The sequence below is a fragment of the Anopheles merus genome, chromosome 2R (genome assembly GCF_017562075.2).
Source record: "Anopheles merus strain MAF chromosome 2R, AmerM5.1, whole genome shotgun sequence".
Taxonomy (NCBI): Eukaryota; Metazoa; Arthropoda; class Insecta; order Diptera; family Culicidae; genus Anopheles; species Anopheles merus.
The window spans coordinates 23,299,763-23,314,440 of NC_054082.1; the positions used below are offsets into that span (position 1 = coordinate 23,299,763).

General features: G+C 46.1%; 1 protein-coding gene across 6 annotated transcripts in view; it reads left to right on the forward strand.

The window, feature by feature from the left end:
- The first annotated feature begins 2,525 nt into the window (after positions 1 to 2,525).
- Positions 2,526 to 14,678, forward strand: part of LOC121603549 — a 161,407-nt gene continuing 149,254 nt past the window's right edge. For 5 of the 6 annotated variants that reach the window (XM_041932418.1, XM_041932422.1, XM_041932415.1 and 2 more), the window contains exon 1: positions 2,526 to 3,515. Coding sequence is in view for 1 of the 6 variants with exons in the window: in XM_041932421.1 (XP_041788355.1) it covers positions 3,514 to 3,515 (2 nt within the window). In the remaining 5 variants the exon portion in view is untranslated. The remainder of the gene's footprint in view (positions 3,516 to 14,678) is intronic. The other variant, XM_041932419.1, reaches the window with a different exon arrangement.

The following is a 14,678-nucleotide window of genomic DNA, read 5'->3' on the forward strand; positions in this document are numbered from 1 at the left end:
CAGTGGTTCAAGTGGGCCCCGACGCCCTTGACTAACGGTCAGTTGCGAAGAACACGAGAAAACGGAAGAACGCGAAGAATGCTGTGTTTGTTCGCAAAATTTCAACACCTCACCCAGTACGCGGGAAGCGTAAAAGTTCATGGCCGAATAATGATGATTTAGAATGTGTCGTTCCTCTTGCTATCGCCCCGACGGGTCGCCCATCTGGAGCGGGTACCGGTGGTGCGAATTAACTTACCGCATCCTTTTCGGTGACAGCTGCGTCATCGGGACAGAATAAGGCGTCAGGCCCCAGGGAAGCGTTGAACGCTACGGTTGGGTGTATGAGCCGGGAGCGGGGCAGAAAGGGGATGTGGAATTATGGTTAAATTTGATGATCATTTTCGGTGGGCAGTCTGGGTTTGCCTTTTTTTGCATAGCGATAACTACGTTAAAGAGGTTCCGTTTGATAGATTTATCGATTCTGGAAGGGAGTGCTGGAGGATTTAATAGTTTTGGAAATTTTATAGAGCGTAAACAATTTCAAGCAGGTGAATTATAGAATCGTAAGCGAGCGATTTAGGGTGGAAAAATTCGTTTCTTTAATGCGAATGCTAGCGTGTTTCTTTAAAGACTTTTTTATGCACCTATTTTTTTATTTTTGAATGTTTTTCTGTACTCTTTTTATTAGCTTTTGATGTAGCTTATACCTTCTTAATTTTGTATTTTGATTTCCTTTTTTTTATTTCTTTGATCTACTCTAAAGCTTACATAATGGCTGAAAGATAGTTATGGAAAACAATTCAAGCCTGAAAACAAAATTCTCCCACATATCGTACCTCTATTCTTGATGCTTTCCTTTCCAACATAATGATCAAAGAAATTCAAAGAAGAAAAACAACAACGGAATAGAAATTCTAAAGCACGGCTGCAACAATTGAACAGCATTATCTCGCCGAGTGAAACCAGTACGCTTGACCAGGGCCGAAATGCACGGTGCCACAGAAATTGGCACGGAAATGAACACAATGCTGCAGCTAATGAGTATCGAGCAGACAGGGTAGACAGGTATAAATTAACCATACTGTCAGGCCGCAAGCAGGATGTGACCTGGAAAAGCTGATAACGGTCGACATAAAAAAAACGCAGTGATGTGGAGCCCCACGATCTGGGACGCGCAGCTCGCGTGGTTCAGTTTCCAGTGCCGTCACACGCTTGCCTTGGCGCGAGCGATGCTGCCTGTTGCAGCCGAAGGTCATGCACACGACCGGACCGCTGTGCTCGTATGCATACATAAACACACACACACACACACGCGCGGGAGTACGTACTCACCATGATTCCCCGGCGGTCAGCAGAAATGCTTGTGTTCGCACGGTCAATTCACGTGACGTGCATGACGTGCAGACTGGCCGGGAGCTCGTCCTGGGGAGTGATTGAAAGGGAACGGTGGCGTCCGTCGTTGGTACGCGCTTATGCAAGCTGTGACGGTGTGCACGAGCCATTCCTCTGTCGGTTCGTGGTCGTTGGCCTCGTACGCCGTTCGGGCTTTGAGGTTCCGCTCGGGGGCTACGTTTGGCGCTAGACGACCACCGAAACCGACCGACGACCACCGTTCAACAGGCGAAATGGCGCGAACGCTACTGTAGGCTTGGTCTGGGCAGTGGAGAATGGAGGTGATGAAGACGTCGGAAGATATTTTCCACCCACCAGAGGGCGGCACTAGTCCGCGGCAGCTCGTGCAGGATGAACGGCAATCCATCGGAGCACGTGTGCTGGAGGTTTCTCTTCTCGATGATTCACCATTCGGACTGGGCAACAGAGACGAGACTTTGTGTGCGTGTGTCTGTGTTTGTGTGTGTGTGTGAGAGAGAGAGAAAGGTTTCATCTGCTCTGAAATGGCTCAAAATTGCGCTTTCCCCGGGGGAGAGCTCGAACAAAAAACCCGAAAACCCGAGTGTAAACCCGAGCTGAGCCGAGTCCGTACGCCGACGAAGCTTCGTTTCGGACGATTCATACCCGCCTTGCTGCTCCCGTCTGCCCCAACATTGCTCAGCAGCAACCAGTTGCGTCCGTGTTCATTTCCAATCGCTCCCTTTGCGTGCGCGTGTCGTTTTTGTTGTGCATGGCAGAGTGTTCATTCGGTGCGCAACACGTGAGCACCTGTAGCGAAAAGCTGAGCGACATTAGACAACAGGTGCTCTCGGGGGCTGAACGCGAAAGCCACGAATCATCATAGCACCTACCGTCCGCTTCGCTCTCCCTAGCTGTGCAGCCCTGGTCATTGCACTGGAGGTGGCGGGGGAGAGTTTTCCAGTGTGCGTGCGTTCGCGTGCGTGTATTTGTGCAGCCATTGCGCAATGCGTGCGTTCCCGGGCAGGCGAAACCGTGTCGACCGGAGGCTCCTGTTGCGCTTCGGCTGAGAGCCCGCTCGTGCCACGGCGGATTTTGATGGGTCTGTTAGCGTGCGGGGTGGCCTTGGGGTCGAAGCAAATGGGGGTTGGGTGGTGGTGCTGCTGGTTGCGGGGTACCATATAAAAGTGAAATATGAGGCGCGCTCGAGCTCAGTCGCGTACGAAGGACTGCTCCCGGTGGACAAACGGCCACGACGGCGAACAGCAATCCCACCTCATTATCTCTAGCTAGTTTTTGGGCATTGGGTGAGCTCTCGGACGGCACGGCAATCAGTGGAGAAAGTGTGTCTGAGTGTGCATTGGTATCGCATTGGTGTGGTGTATAACAAGCAAAAAGAGCGTGCAAAGTGGTGAAAAGTGTGCCATGAGCTAGCAAACTTCAACGCACAGCAGCCGCGGCCGTTTTGCAGGAGGATTTAGTTCGGCTGGCTTCATTTTAATCTTCAGCATCATCAGTGAAACCAACGCTTGAAGGACCGTCGCTAGAATCGTTCGCTTGCACGGTGGGCAGTATTGGTAGAAAGCTGGCAGACACAGACGTTTAGTGTGCAGCAAATATAAGACAAGCAGCGGTACAGCGATTAGAGTGGAGTTTTAAATGAGGTGAGTGTGCGTCTGACTAAGATACGACGGGCAGAGCCTGGTACAAACGACCTGTTCGTTACAACCCATTATCTGGAATCCGCTTTACGATCGCGATAGTAGTAAAACAATCGTTAAAAGGCTCGAAACCTTCACTCGAGAGCGCGCGCGTAGACGTGTGACACGTGTCCTTCGGTGTGCAGCAGCTCGAGCGGAGCAACTAGTGGTCAATCATGGCGGTGTTGCACTGGGAGCACTTATTAGCGTAGCGTTCCTACCACGTGTCGATAGTTTGTGTGTTTGTGTGTGTGTGCATGAGTGTGCGTAATAATGAACAAATTGTGGTAATTGTGAGCTAAAAAGCTGTGCCATAAAAAAAACAAGAAAACACTACTAAAATTAACGCAAATAACTGAATGTACTGATCGTAGACAAATAGACAAGCAAGTGATTAGTGGCTCAGGATAAGGCATAAGACAATCTTGGACAAACACGCCACTCGACCGACAGAGCCACATTCAGAACCAATCTCGGCATCATGTATGTAACAGACTCGATTGTTTTATGTTTCCCTTTTTCTATCATACATACACACACCATCTCGGTCTCTCTTCTTCTTTCTGTCTCTCCCTATTATCCCATAAACATGAAGCTTTCGGAAACACTTGAAAAAGCAACACTGTACCATAAATTTAATGTATCCTACACTACTACATTCAACCTTTTTTTGTGTGTGCAATCCAGAGTAATCACATTCGTTTAGATGCGTGTCAGTAACAGTCTCTCGTTGGGCAGGGATGGTTTGGTTGCCTCATATCATACGAGCTCTACGAACAACTTCTGTCTAACACAATCTCCTCCAGTAGCTTGCTCGTGTACAGCAATAATAAGAAGGGAAATAAAAAAAAAGAGATTTTCTATCCTTTGACACCGTCCTTAGGCTTGAAGTTTGGTGGTTGATTCACTTGTCATCTGCTGGTGACAGCTCCGCTCCAGGTGTGGTTTGAAATTAATGGACATAGGAACAAAAAAAAAACGGGATCACCGCAATGAGTTACTCTGAAACATCTCCCTCCAACACACACACACATGCGTGCGAATTTCGTAGACCATGAAATGGAAGAGATTAGAAGAGCTTTAACAACATCAAAGAGTTTTTTGAGTATGGAAAAAAAGGTTTACCCCCTCCAGCATCCAGCTTGATAGCTTCGATAGGAGCATTACCGCAGGCAATTGCGGTCCGTGGGTGAGTGTGACCTCATCCTAGGAATCTCCATCTGCCACCCTTTGGAGGCTGCTCGGAGTCTTCGGAGCTCGGTAGCGGTAGGCGAAGGTCAGCTGTGATTGTCACCGCGCCTATAGCTGATCCCTGGCATTGCGGTCGAACTGGGATATGGCCTTGAGCCTTGAAAATATTGTGCAATCAGGTGGATCACGATAGGAACCGTAATCTGCACACTGCATTCAAGGCTATCCGATGTTTTGCTTTTGCACGGAATGTTGAAAAGCAAGAACTGCCTGGACTGTTCAACACTGTTCTATTGCTATGAGCATGTTGCAGATAAGTTGATCAATAATTAAATTTCTTTTGACTAATTTAGATGATGAATCACATACTTTCGAGAAATTGTAATTAAAAGTTCAGCTGATTGAGAGAACCAGCTTCCAATCCTTGCTTCTATTCCAGCGAGAGGATTTCCAATTTAGTGCCGCATCACTGCAGAATTCTAAGCAAAAACGAAACCCAATTGGTTCTTATCGGACAGCGCCTAGACCAGTTGTTGAAAGGGTTTTGAATTTCACAAGAATGGTCAATGCGTTTGATGTTTGAAATTTGATCCAACCAATGTTGTGTTACAAATTGTTGTGCTGTTGCAGAGCCCCATCAGCAACTCCCGCTGGGAAGGGCATTCGAGGGTATCCCGAGTCTGTTCGGGGAAAATCATCACACCGATAGCAATGTTCCTGCACTGCTTTTACTGTGTCATTTTAGCGCAACATCCTGTAACGGGATTTGCAAAAAAGGAATGCTTCACAACGCGAGTAACGACCACGAACGGAACAGGTCGGTTGGTCGTAAAGTTTTATACGCGGCCAGCGAGCCAACGGAAACAAACACCGAGCACAACTTTCAATGACCTAATTAAGCCCGTCCGAAGCAGAGGCTGCCACCCTTTCAGGTGGCATGCCCGGTGCATGTGCTCGTCCATCACCGAGATGAATTTGATGCGACTCATCGCGGTGAATAGCAAAAGTATGGTGGAAAAGTTGCTCTAGCACCTTTAACAGTACAGGTAGTCTAAGGTAACTGCAAGAAACCTCTCTCGCCCCACGCTTTGCTCTTTACTGCTTAACTAATAAAAGAGCTGAAGCAAGGAGAGCAATCCATTGCGTTCGACCGGGGTGGGTTGTAAGGAAGGGGTGGCTTAAAAATGGGAGCCACTTTATGGCTAAGCAAAGTCGAGAAATTACGTCATAAAAGATGGAGTCGATGACTGCCATCGTCACGCCCCACACCACCATCAACAGCTCGCTCACTGTGGATGCGTGAACCCGTGGCCAGTTTCATTTGTGTGGCGTGTTTTTGTTTGCCACTTTTCGCTTACCAGCGCAAACGCCGTGACCTGGTGGCAAAGTGGAAAGCGCAAAGTTCTACCGCCCCGCGTAATCCGGTAATCTCGGAAATCGCACAAACGATGGCAAAAAGGTTTGTTGACTGGCCCGTCCGTGTTTGGGGCTGTTGAACCATTAGAAGCCGGCGGGATGAGCGGGTGAGTCCGGTGAGCGAAACTTGGCTCCATAGGTCGCACATTCAGAGGCAAACGAGCGAGCCGAGCGCTGGCTGGTGTGGCTAGCGAAATTCAAAGAAAACAGTCTGCTTGATAAAAGAAATCGCAACAAACGGAACACGGAACAAAGCAACAGCATAATAGAAATGGGTTCGAAATGGTTCGCTGCGCGTAGGAATTGTCTGGCGTTGGACTGGCGAATTTTGAGTAGCACTAGTATGGTTGCGTGAAGTGAAGGTAAAATTAAGCGCAAGTAGTAGGGGAGATTGGAGCCCGTAAGCAAGTGATAACGATGTGAAATGATAACGCAATCAGATGGTGGCAGCTGAAAGCAAGCTGCAAAGTGCAAAACTCAACAGACAAACTTTTCCCCCTTCCCTGTTCTCGAGCCATGGACTGGTTTTTCGGACGCAATGGACGATGAAGGGGGAAAACCTTCTTCATTCGTCCATTAACAGCCCATCGTTTATTCTGCCAAAGCCAAACTGGGGGACAAAGAACGGCCGACGACCCATCTGGAGCAGCGAGGGAGGTTTCCATTGCCAATGATTAATGTTAATTGTGAAAAGTGTTCGCGATAGCGTTCGCGTGGCTGCTGGCTCGAACCTGGCTCGAAGGATGTCGGGCGTCTTAATCCCTTTTGCTTCCCGGGGCCCCGTTTAATCCCTAATGAATTCGTGTCAGCTTTGGCTGCCGTCCCGCCACGCCTCGGATGCTGAAACTTAAGCAGAACAACTTGCATCCCAAGAGAGGTAGGCAGAGCAAAAGGGTTGTGGATGTTAGGGAAAGAGACAGGGAAAAGAAACGGTGGGTGCGTTTGTAGATTCACTAGGGGAGCCGTAGGCTGTAGATGGAATTGGAGGTGTTGTGAAATAATTTACCGCCGAAACAGTGCCATGTAGCCATCTTATTATGAGGTTATTACATTTACATCTACAGCGTGTAGCCGAGGTGGCAGCAAGGTATAGAAGATTGAAATTCGGACGTGTGGATGGAATCGGCGGCGGTTTACGAGGGTTCATTCTTATGATTGATAACTCTAAACTAGATCCGAAACCGAACGAGAACAGAGCTCGTAATAATATCAGAACTTTTAACGTTTTGAGTGTCGTCTTCCGTTAGTACGTTTTCATGATTGGTCATATTATCATTATTTAAAGGTGCTACTATGTATTTAAAGCATTAAAAAATATTATTTTACTTGTAGCAGGTTACTCAAAAACGATAATTCCATCGTCTTGAGTCGCAAGCTGTGACCCCAATGTCAAAGTTGGAATTGAATTTGAAACACTCTATGAAATTCAACTTATAATTGGGCAACTCTCATTGCAAATTTCAAAAGTCTCATTCCCCAGTAAAGGCACCAGAGATACCATCTCTCTCTCTCTCTCTCTCTCTCTCTCTCTCTCTCTCTCTCTCTCTCTCTCTATAGAAAGAAACCCTGAAAAGTTAATCTTTTGCTTCTGAAAAGATGAATATAAAATTAGCCTGAAGCAACAGATTGTTGCTGATGGATGCAAATCACTCAGTAGGGCATAGCTTCTGAAGCAAGGAAAACATACAAAACGAATAGTTGCAAAGAAGGTCGTTCAAAATAGTAAATCGATATGCGCTAGCAGCAACCGCTTTACGGAAACCCAACCCCAACCAACCAGCCCCAGTGCTGTGAGATGAGCTATTTTAAGCCAGATGTTTACCGCTCCAGCGAGCTGGGAAGCTGGCGACCGATTCGTGTTTCGCTGCACGAAATCAGGATGAATAAATTTGAATTCTATAAATTCAATCACAATCGACGAACACGAACACTACTGATCCCGTTTCCACCTCGGAAACGTCCACGTATCGGACGTGCTCGCGCCGAAGGACCAATCTTGGACAGGAAGCTTGAATTCTTCTTTCCCCTGTTGCCCTCCCCAGATGGGTCGGAAGGGTAATGGGAAACGAACTTGGGCGCACGTGGTTGGCAAGAAGAATTATTTGGTACCAAATTTGGTCCGCCTGCCAACCACCTGGAAGGGCTAGAGAGGGGCGTAGGTTTTTGTAGGATGGTCGGACGTGTATTGCACTCACGGAAAGGATCTGAAGAGGGGCGCTATAAAATATGCAAATTGAATTAATATGTTTTATGAATGCTGTTTTGATTTAGCTGACAGTGTCTGGGTTGGTTTGGGTGGGAAGGAGGTGGGAAGGGACACGATGCTCCGGATTCTACTGTGTAGCCGATGAAGTCTTTTCATGGACTGCCAGGCTGCCAGTTTTTATAGCCATTCCGGTATGCGTCTAGTCACAACCTTCCCAGCCGCTGAAGCAGACAAAATCTGTGTGTGTATGTGTGTATGCGTGTATGGCTGTGTGTGTGTGATCCCGAACGCTGAGCATCCACTTATTCATCCGTTTTATGGTTTATTTTTTAAAAGCGCTTTTTTATGGGAAAACAATGCTCGAAAAATGGCTGACAGAGGCTCACTGCGGCGAGGGTGTGCGGTGGAAGAAATTGAAATGATGCTGTTGTCGTGCATTAACTTACGCTGTGTGACACTTTGCGAAGCTTTCGCTTCACCATTGAACCCATGGATCATCATCGTTCGGGTGTGTTCGGTACGTCCCTGGCGGTAGGAATGGAACATTAGGACACCATCGCTTTAAGCTACTCTTTCCGGTACGTTATGGTAATGGGTTTCGGGGATGCTAAGACCAAGCATCCGGTACGAAAAGCGAGCAATGATGTGATGGCAATGGCGTCGGCAAAATTATCAACCCCATTTATGCCCGCAGCGGTACGAGCTGTAGCTGAGCACGTGTTGACAGATGCTTCATTATGCAAAGCGTTGAGTCAAGGCGTCAAAAGGCTATCAGGATACTACGAGGATCATGCATCTATTTGCTTTGGACAAACGAGCCGCTTGCGGATGGATTATGAAAATTAGTCAGACATCATTGCTATGGCGTACGCAACACTGTTGCGCGACTGAGCGTTTAGAAGCTTCAGGTGGATGGTATTTGTACCGCATTTATTGTCTGTTTTAAGTTTTTAAATAATAGACCGTATAATATTATCCTGTAACTTGCTCGAGCAAAGACGTCGTGTCTTCGTCCCCCTACATTTATAAACGACCGTGCGCCTCCATCTTACGCGCACGTGTGTAATGTGCGAATAATAAGCACACTTTTCACGATTCATGACATCTGAAATAAAAGAGAACGAAAAACGATGCTCCATTGCTGATGATAATTGAAGCAACAGACGCACCACGTTAGGCAATCATTCTCAAGCTGGTCTTGCAAATCATCCGCACGCGCGTAACATCGTCTGCTGCTGCTGCTGCTGGTGTCGCCCACTGGTAGGCAATGTCGTACATCATTGCACCCCAAACCAACTTTAACAGCAAAAAAAAGAAGGACCACCGTACTTTCGTTTGATGTTCCAAATCAGATTTCCATTCACGCCAGAACGCAAGGAATGTAACGCAAACAGAAAATGACAGCGATGAATCTTCCCATGCCACGAGCACCGCCCATGCCACGAGCGCAGCGGCGTGGCTGCTGTCCGTCCTGGTGGGAGCGTGTTTCGGGAAAAGTAGAAATCAACGAAACAAAAAGCAAGATGCAGAAAGGAATAGAATTCTTTTTACCATTCCATTCCTTACCTTCATGCCTTGCCGCTGCTGCTGCTGCACGGTTGTTGGTTGCGGCAAAGATAAAACAAAAATGATAAGTGAATATCAGATGGAATAGGGAAAACGGATTTTTTGGGGCAGATTTTTGGCAGAAGGTTTTGGTTTTCCGCTCAGAAAAGGTACAGCGTCTTGCAACGATGGGACGATCTTTAAATTTTCAAATGGCAGGAATGCCTTTTTTGGTTTTCTTTTTTTCTTCCCGTCACGGAAAGCTTGTGTTCCTGCTTTATTGGTATACAGTAGGAAAAAAGGCAGCGCGTTGATTGAGATTAAAAACAACAGAAAAAGAGGGAGAACATATTTTTCCTAAAAAGTTGCTAATTTTACGAACGAATAATGCTCAACCCTTTAAACAGTGGAAAACGGTTAGATGTTAGAAAAATGGGACCACCACCAATGGGTTTCGCTTGTTTATCGCACCACACCATCCCGCCCAGGACGACGGTTGTTGGCTTCCCGTTTTACGCAAGAGAGGCACAGCGTTTCCCGAACGCAAAGCGCGCGCGTCTAGAAAGTGGGCGAAACACGACGTGCTGCTACACCTTTTGCACGCCGCTCGCGTGATGCGAAATCGAACGGTCGTGCCGCTCCGTACACACAGACAGCGACATAAACGGGGACTAAAAATAAATCAAAGCATCCCTGTGTGGTCTGGCAGGGATGCTTACATCGTCACGCTTCCTGCCGTAGTCGTCCATGGCGGTGGCTCCGGTTTGCCTTATCCAGGGCAACGCGTTCGCATGCTTCCCAGCTTCCCCTGTTCACTCCGGACACTCCGGCCCCACCAATTGAGCAATTTCCCAGCGGAGCGTGGCCACCGGGCTGCACGATGGAATGCTTGTACGATGGAATGGCGGGGAAAACACCGGGCAAGAGGGAAACTTTTCCTTCGATGTCCTTCGCAACCCGCACACTGGACCGGACCGTCGGAGTGGATGGCGTGACGGGATTTTGCTTTTTTTTTTTGCTTTGCATTCTGTGCGTCTCCCTCCTGTTGCTCTTATTTTGGAGAAACATTCCTCCAGCACGGGCACATTTATGTGTACGTGTGTGTGTGTATGTGTTTGTGTATTTGCTTCGTTTCGTTGTTGCTGGCTGCTGCTGGCTGTCATCGGTTGTTGCTAAAATTAGCTACATAAATCATCATCCTGGCGGGCAACGCCAAACGGGAAGCCGGCAAGGGGAAGCGGGGAAAAGCGAGCAGCATTAGAAGCATTAGGAATGGTGGTTGTAGGGAAATCAGGAAAATCCGCCCGCAAAGACACATGGGTTGAGCGAGCGAGCCAAACGCGGCACGACCGTAAGGGATCGGTTTGGAAAATCGATCGATTTTCCGCCACCGTAACATGGTGGAAGGAAAGCAAAAATGATGCAAAAAAAAACGGACAAAACCGTTTAAAATATGTTACAGTTTATGGTTCTGTCAGTGTTTGAAAGCATGTTTTATTGCTTTGTAAAGTTTTTTGTGGCAAGCAGCAGAAGACGCTGTGCCGAAAGTTCCTAGCGATTTGTTTTGATGTAGATGTTTGAAAGTTTAATAAGCTTTTCTTTGTTGCAAAAAGGTATTAAATTTGTATGTTTTCTTTTGTTGCGAGAGATGATAAAAGGTTATAACATCCAATCATCGTTTAATGCCACATCAATAATTTCAGTGCATATTTTTCAGCAAACGCGATCAATTTTATAATGTTTTAGGATATTTAAAAAAATGTCATCTCTTAATATAGTCATTAAAACCCATGTGAATGAGAATGTCAATGATTTAAGTTTTCAACACCGATAAAAAAGGGATTTGGTGAAGCATCTTGTCTTTTATTTTTTTTATTTAGTTGCAAATACGATAGATACTAGATACTATGCTGAATCCACTAGACGAATCTGCCTTATAACTCCACTGTTCAGAGTTCAGTTAACATTTAATGATATGGTATACATGTATAGGTATTATGTGCATCATGCGCGTTCAATGGTTATATTAAAACAGATTTTTCACCTCGCATCCTGTAGTTCAAAGACGGAAACTGAATGCCTCACTGCAACGCTCGATTGGAAACTTTTCAGCACAAGATAATCATGCATAAAATCATTAATAGCACTGTCTGTGTACTCAGTACGTACGCAATCTATACCATCCACACAAACCCATCCATTTCTCAGTCTATTGAAGCGCACCGCTCGATCACATCAACTTGAGCCGTGGGAAAACTTAAAATTACGAGCACTTTCTATCGTTTTTTTGTGTTGCTCTCTCTTGCACCCGGTTACCATCGTTACCGACCTTCTAGCGGGCACTTCTCGGTTCATTATATAGCTTTCACTGTAGTGGTGCAAACCACTGCCAATGGCAACAGGTAGGCAAAGCCAGTTTGTTCGCTGTTCGATGCGCTGCGCGGTGTGGGGCAAAACACTACGGTGGTACAGTTTTCCACTTGTTCGGTACACTACGGTGGTACAGTTTTCCACTTGCCCGGTACGCGCGCGCCCGGTAGGGAAAACTTGCTTGTGTGCGCTTCGTTTTAAAGCTTCATCGGAAACTGCAACCAACGGTGTGCAAACGGTGGAGTGGTTGTGTGAAGTGTAGTGATTCTCGTGATTCTCGTTGCGGGCACTGTTGATTATGGATTATAATGGTGCAATCCGTTGCGGTGTTTCGTGCTATGTTTGGCGCGTTGTTATGGTAGTTACGGGTGGGTGCGTGGGTTTGGCGCTTCCCACACAACTTGCAGCTGCAGATGCAGTTTGCTGCAACGAGGGTTGCTTGATGTGGACCAAAAATTGCAGCTCGTGGATGGTGCAAGATAAGCATGTAAGCCAGCCTAGTTTTTAATAAGTGAGAAATAGAAATATTTATGTAATGTGATTCAAAACATAACGGGGATTTGTAATAAGTATTTGATAAAATAAAAACAAATTATTAAAATCAGATTTATTTGATTTGACTGAGCCAAGGATATTAGGAACCAAGGCAAATGTTCCATATTGTCACATAAATGATTTTTCTAGAAGAATCTATTACAATCAATCTTCATTCTGACATATTTTCCCCACACGTGGACTAGCGACAGCTAGAGGTACACGTTCGAAGGCGTGCTCTAGTGTTGGGGTGGTCAACCCACGCGAGCTCATAAATCGGTTTCACTCACTAATGGGGAAGAGATTTAATTTCTTACCAGCACACCATGACCAAATCACCTCCGCCATTATCCAGCACAAACTGCTTCGAAAAACCAAAACCATGGGTTGACCGAACAAAAAAAAAAAAAACAAAAAGCCTTAATAAATTGATGAGGGATTTCCCCCGTGCACTTTCGGCCTGCGGATGAAACGCTCCGGTGGGGGTCGCGGTTGGTTCAAATTGGGCCTGTGGTTGCGCGTATATTCTTCCCCGTTCGGCCCTCTGCGCTGCCAAGCTGATGCTGATGGAGGTCGGGATATTTGATATCTGCTCCATGGATACCTTTTACCGCGCTTATTGGGCGAGTTCGGGTTACCTATTTACTACTCAGTCGGTCGGCGAGAGGAGGAGATTGCAAGAAGATAGCCACAGCCATTTTTCGGCTAGCTGGAATAGATCGAAAGATTTGGTTTGCCTTTTTTTCTATTTTGGTGGGTTGGTATACTTTCCTGCGAAGCGACGCAGGCCGTGCCCGGGACAGGTAAAATGGAGAAATAGTAAGAACATAAATTAAAGCAAATGGCTCCGATGATTCGCTCGAGTCGTTTTCATCGCCAGTAATGGTCCGGTGGTTTAATGGAGAAGGAAAAGCCAAGCGGGTGGGATAAACGGAAGGCTCGGCAAAGAATGGGAAACGATTTTCAATTAATTAGCGAATCTCTCTATGGTGCAGGGTGTGGGGTGCTCGCTGATCTTCCCATTAAAATCGTTGCTGGAGAGGCATTCATGTATTTGCTCGTCTTTCAATTTAAATATTTGAATGATTGTATCATATTGTACAATGAAGTAAAATATCATAAAGTGTACTAGCTGAACACTATTCCCTTGATTGCTTTTGGACTTAAATCTTCGTATTTTAGCTGTGATTAATACAGCTGCCAATTTTTCAATAATTGTAAAATCATTTGCCTATTGCTCAAAATATTGAGATCAAGCAATAAGTTCTAAGGTTTCGGCGATCAGGTGACGTTGAACCCATGACGGGCATGTTGGTGGGTCCTACGAGTAGACGACTGCACCACGAGACCGGCTTTATAAGAACAATGAAATTATTAATAGTACTTATTGTTGTGAAACTCAAAATGAAAGTATAAAAAGCTGATTAAAAGGTTTGAATGAAAGGTGACTTGGCTTGACCTAGAAATGCATTTACTGTTATACTTAGACATGTTTATTGTTGGAGACTTAACGTTTGTCTCATTCGTGCATTTAACGTTGGCTATATAGATAGATAGATATAAAAATAGATAGTGCGTGTTTTGCTCCCGAACCGTGGAACCTTTTCAACCAATTGAAACTATTTTTAACACTTTCCAAAGGACGATTTATAAAAGATGTTTGTTGCTATTTTTAAGTGGTACGAAACCAATTACCATTCTACTTTTAAACCGTCACAATGCAAGTCTAAGCTCGCTTTTTATTATGTTCGAAAATAAAAACTCTTTACCGCGGTGAAATAGAGCGCAGTTGCTCTGACGCAATTTAATATGTTGCGCTTTTCTCGGGGGTTTCTCTTCTGCAGAAGCGCTATCTATAAACGTGGCTCTCCTAATGATGACAGTCGCACGTACCTGGAAAAGATTAGCGCACTGACAATCACTCTAGAGCACTCGTTCGGGTCCTCTTTTGCGAACATATTTCGTCACCAAAACATCCCTCCGGCTTCCCCGATTGCTTCAAGCGCTCCCCGCACCAACACATGGTGCGCTGTATTAATTGGAAAAGTTTGTTTTTTAAATTCACTCGTATACGTTGCCCCGCCGTCGTGCGTACAGCATTCAACAGCACATCACCGCTTTCGGATGTAATTTTAAATATTCCATTATCAACGCGTAGCAAAAAGTTAACAAATCCTCAATTAGGTTTGTAGCGAAAATATTACAATAACAACACGCCACATACGCGAACGCTCTCTCGCTGTGTGCGCATCTTTGAATTTGCGTGTGAGCAACTTACACGCCGCCTGTTGCGTACACGCAGCAGCCTGGCGCTTCCATCCATGCGGCACCGTAGCGTAGCGACGGTAAAGTTTTCTTTCCCGCTGGTTTAACTTTACCTTTTT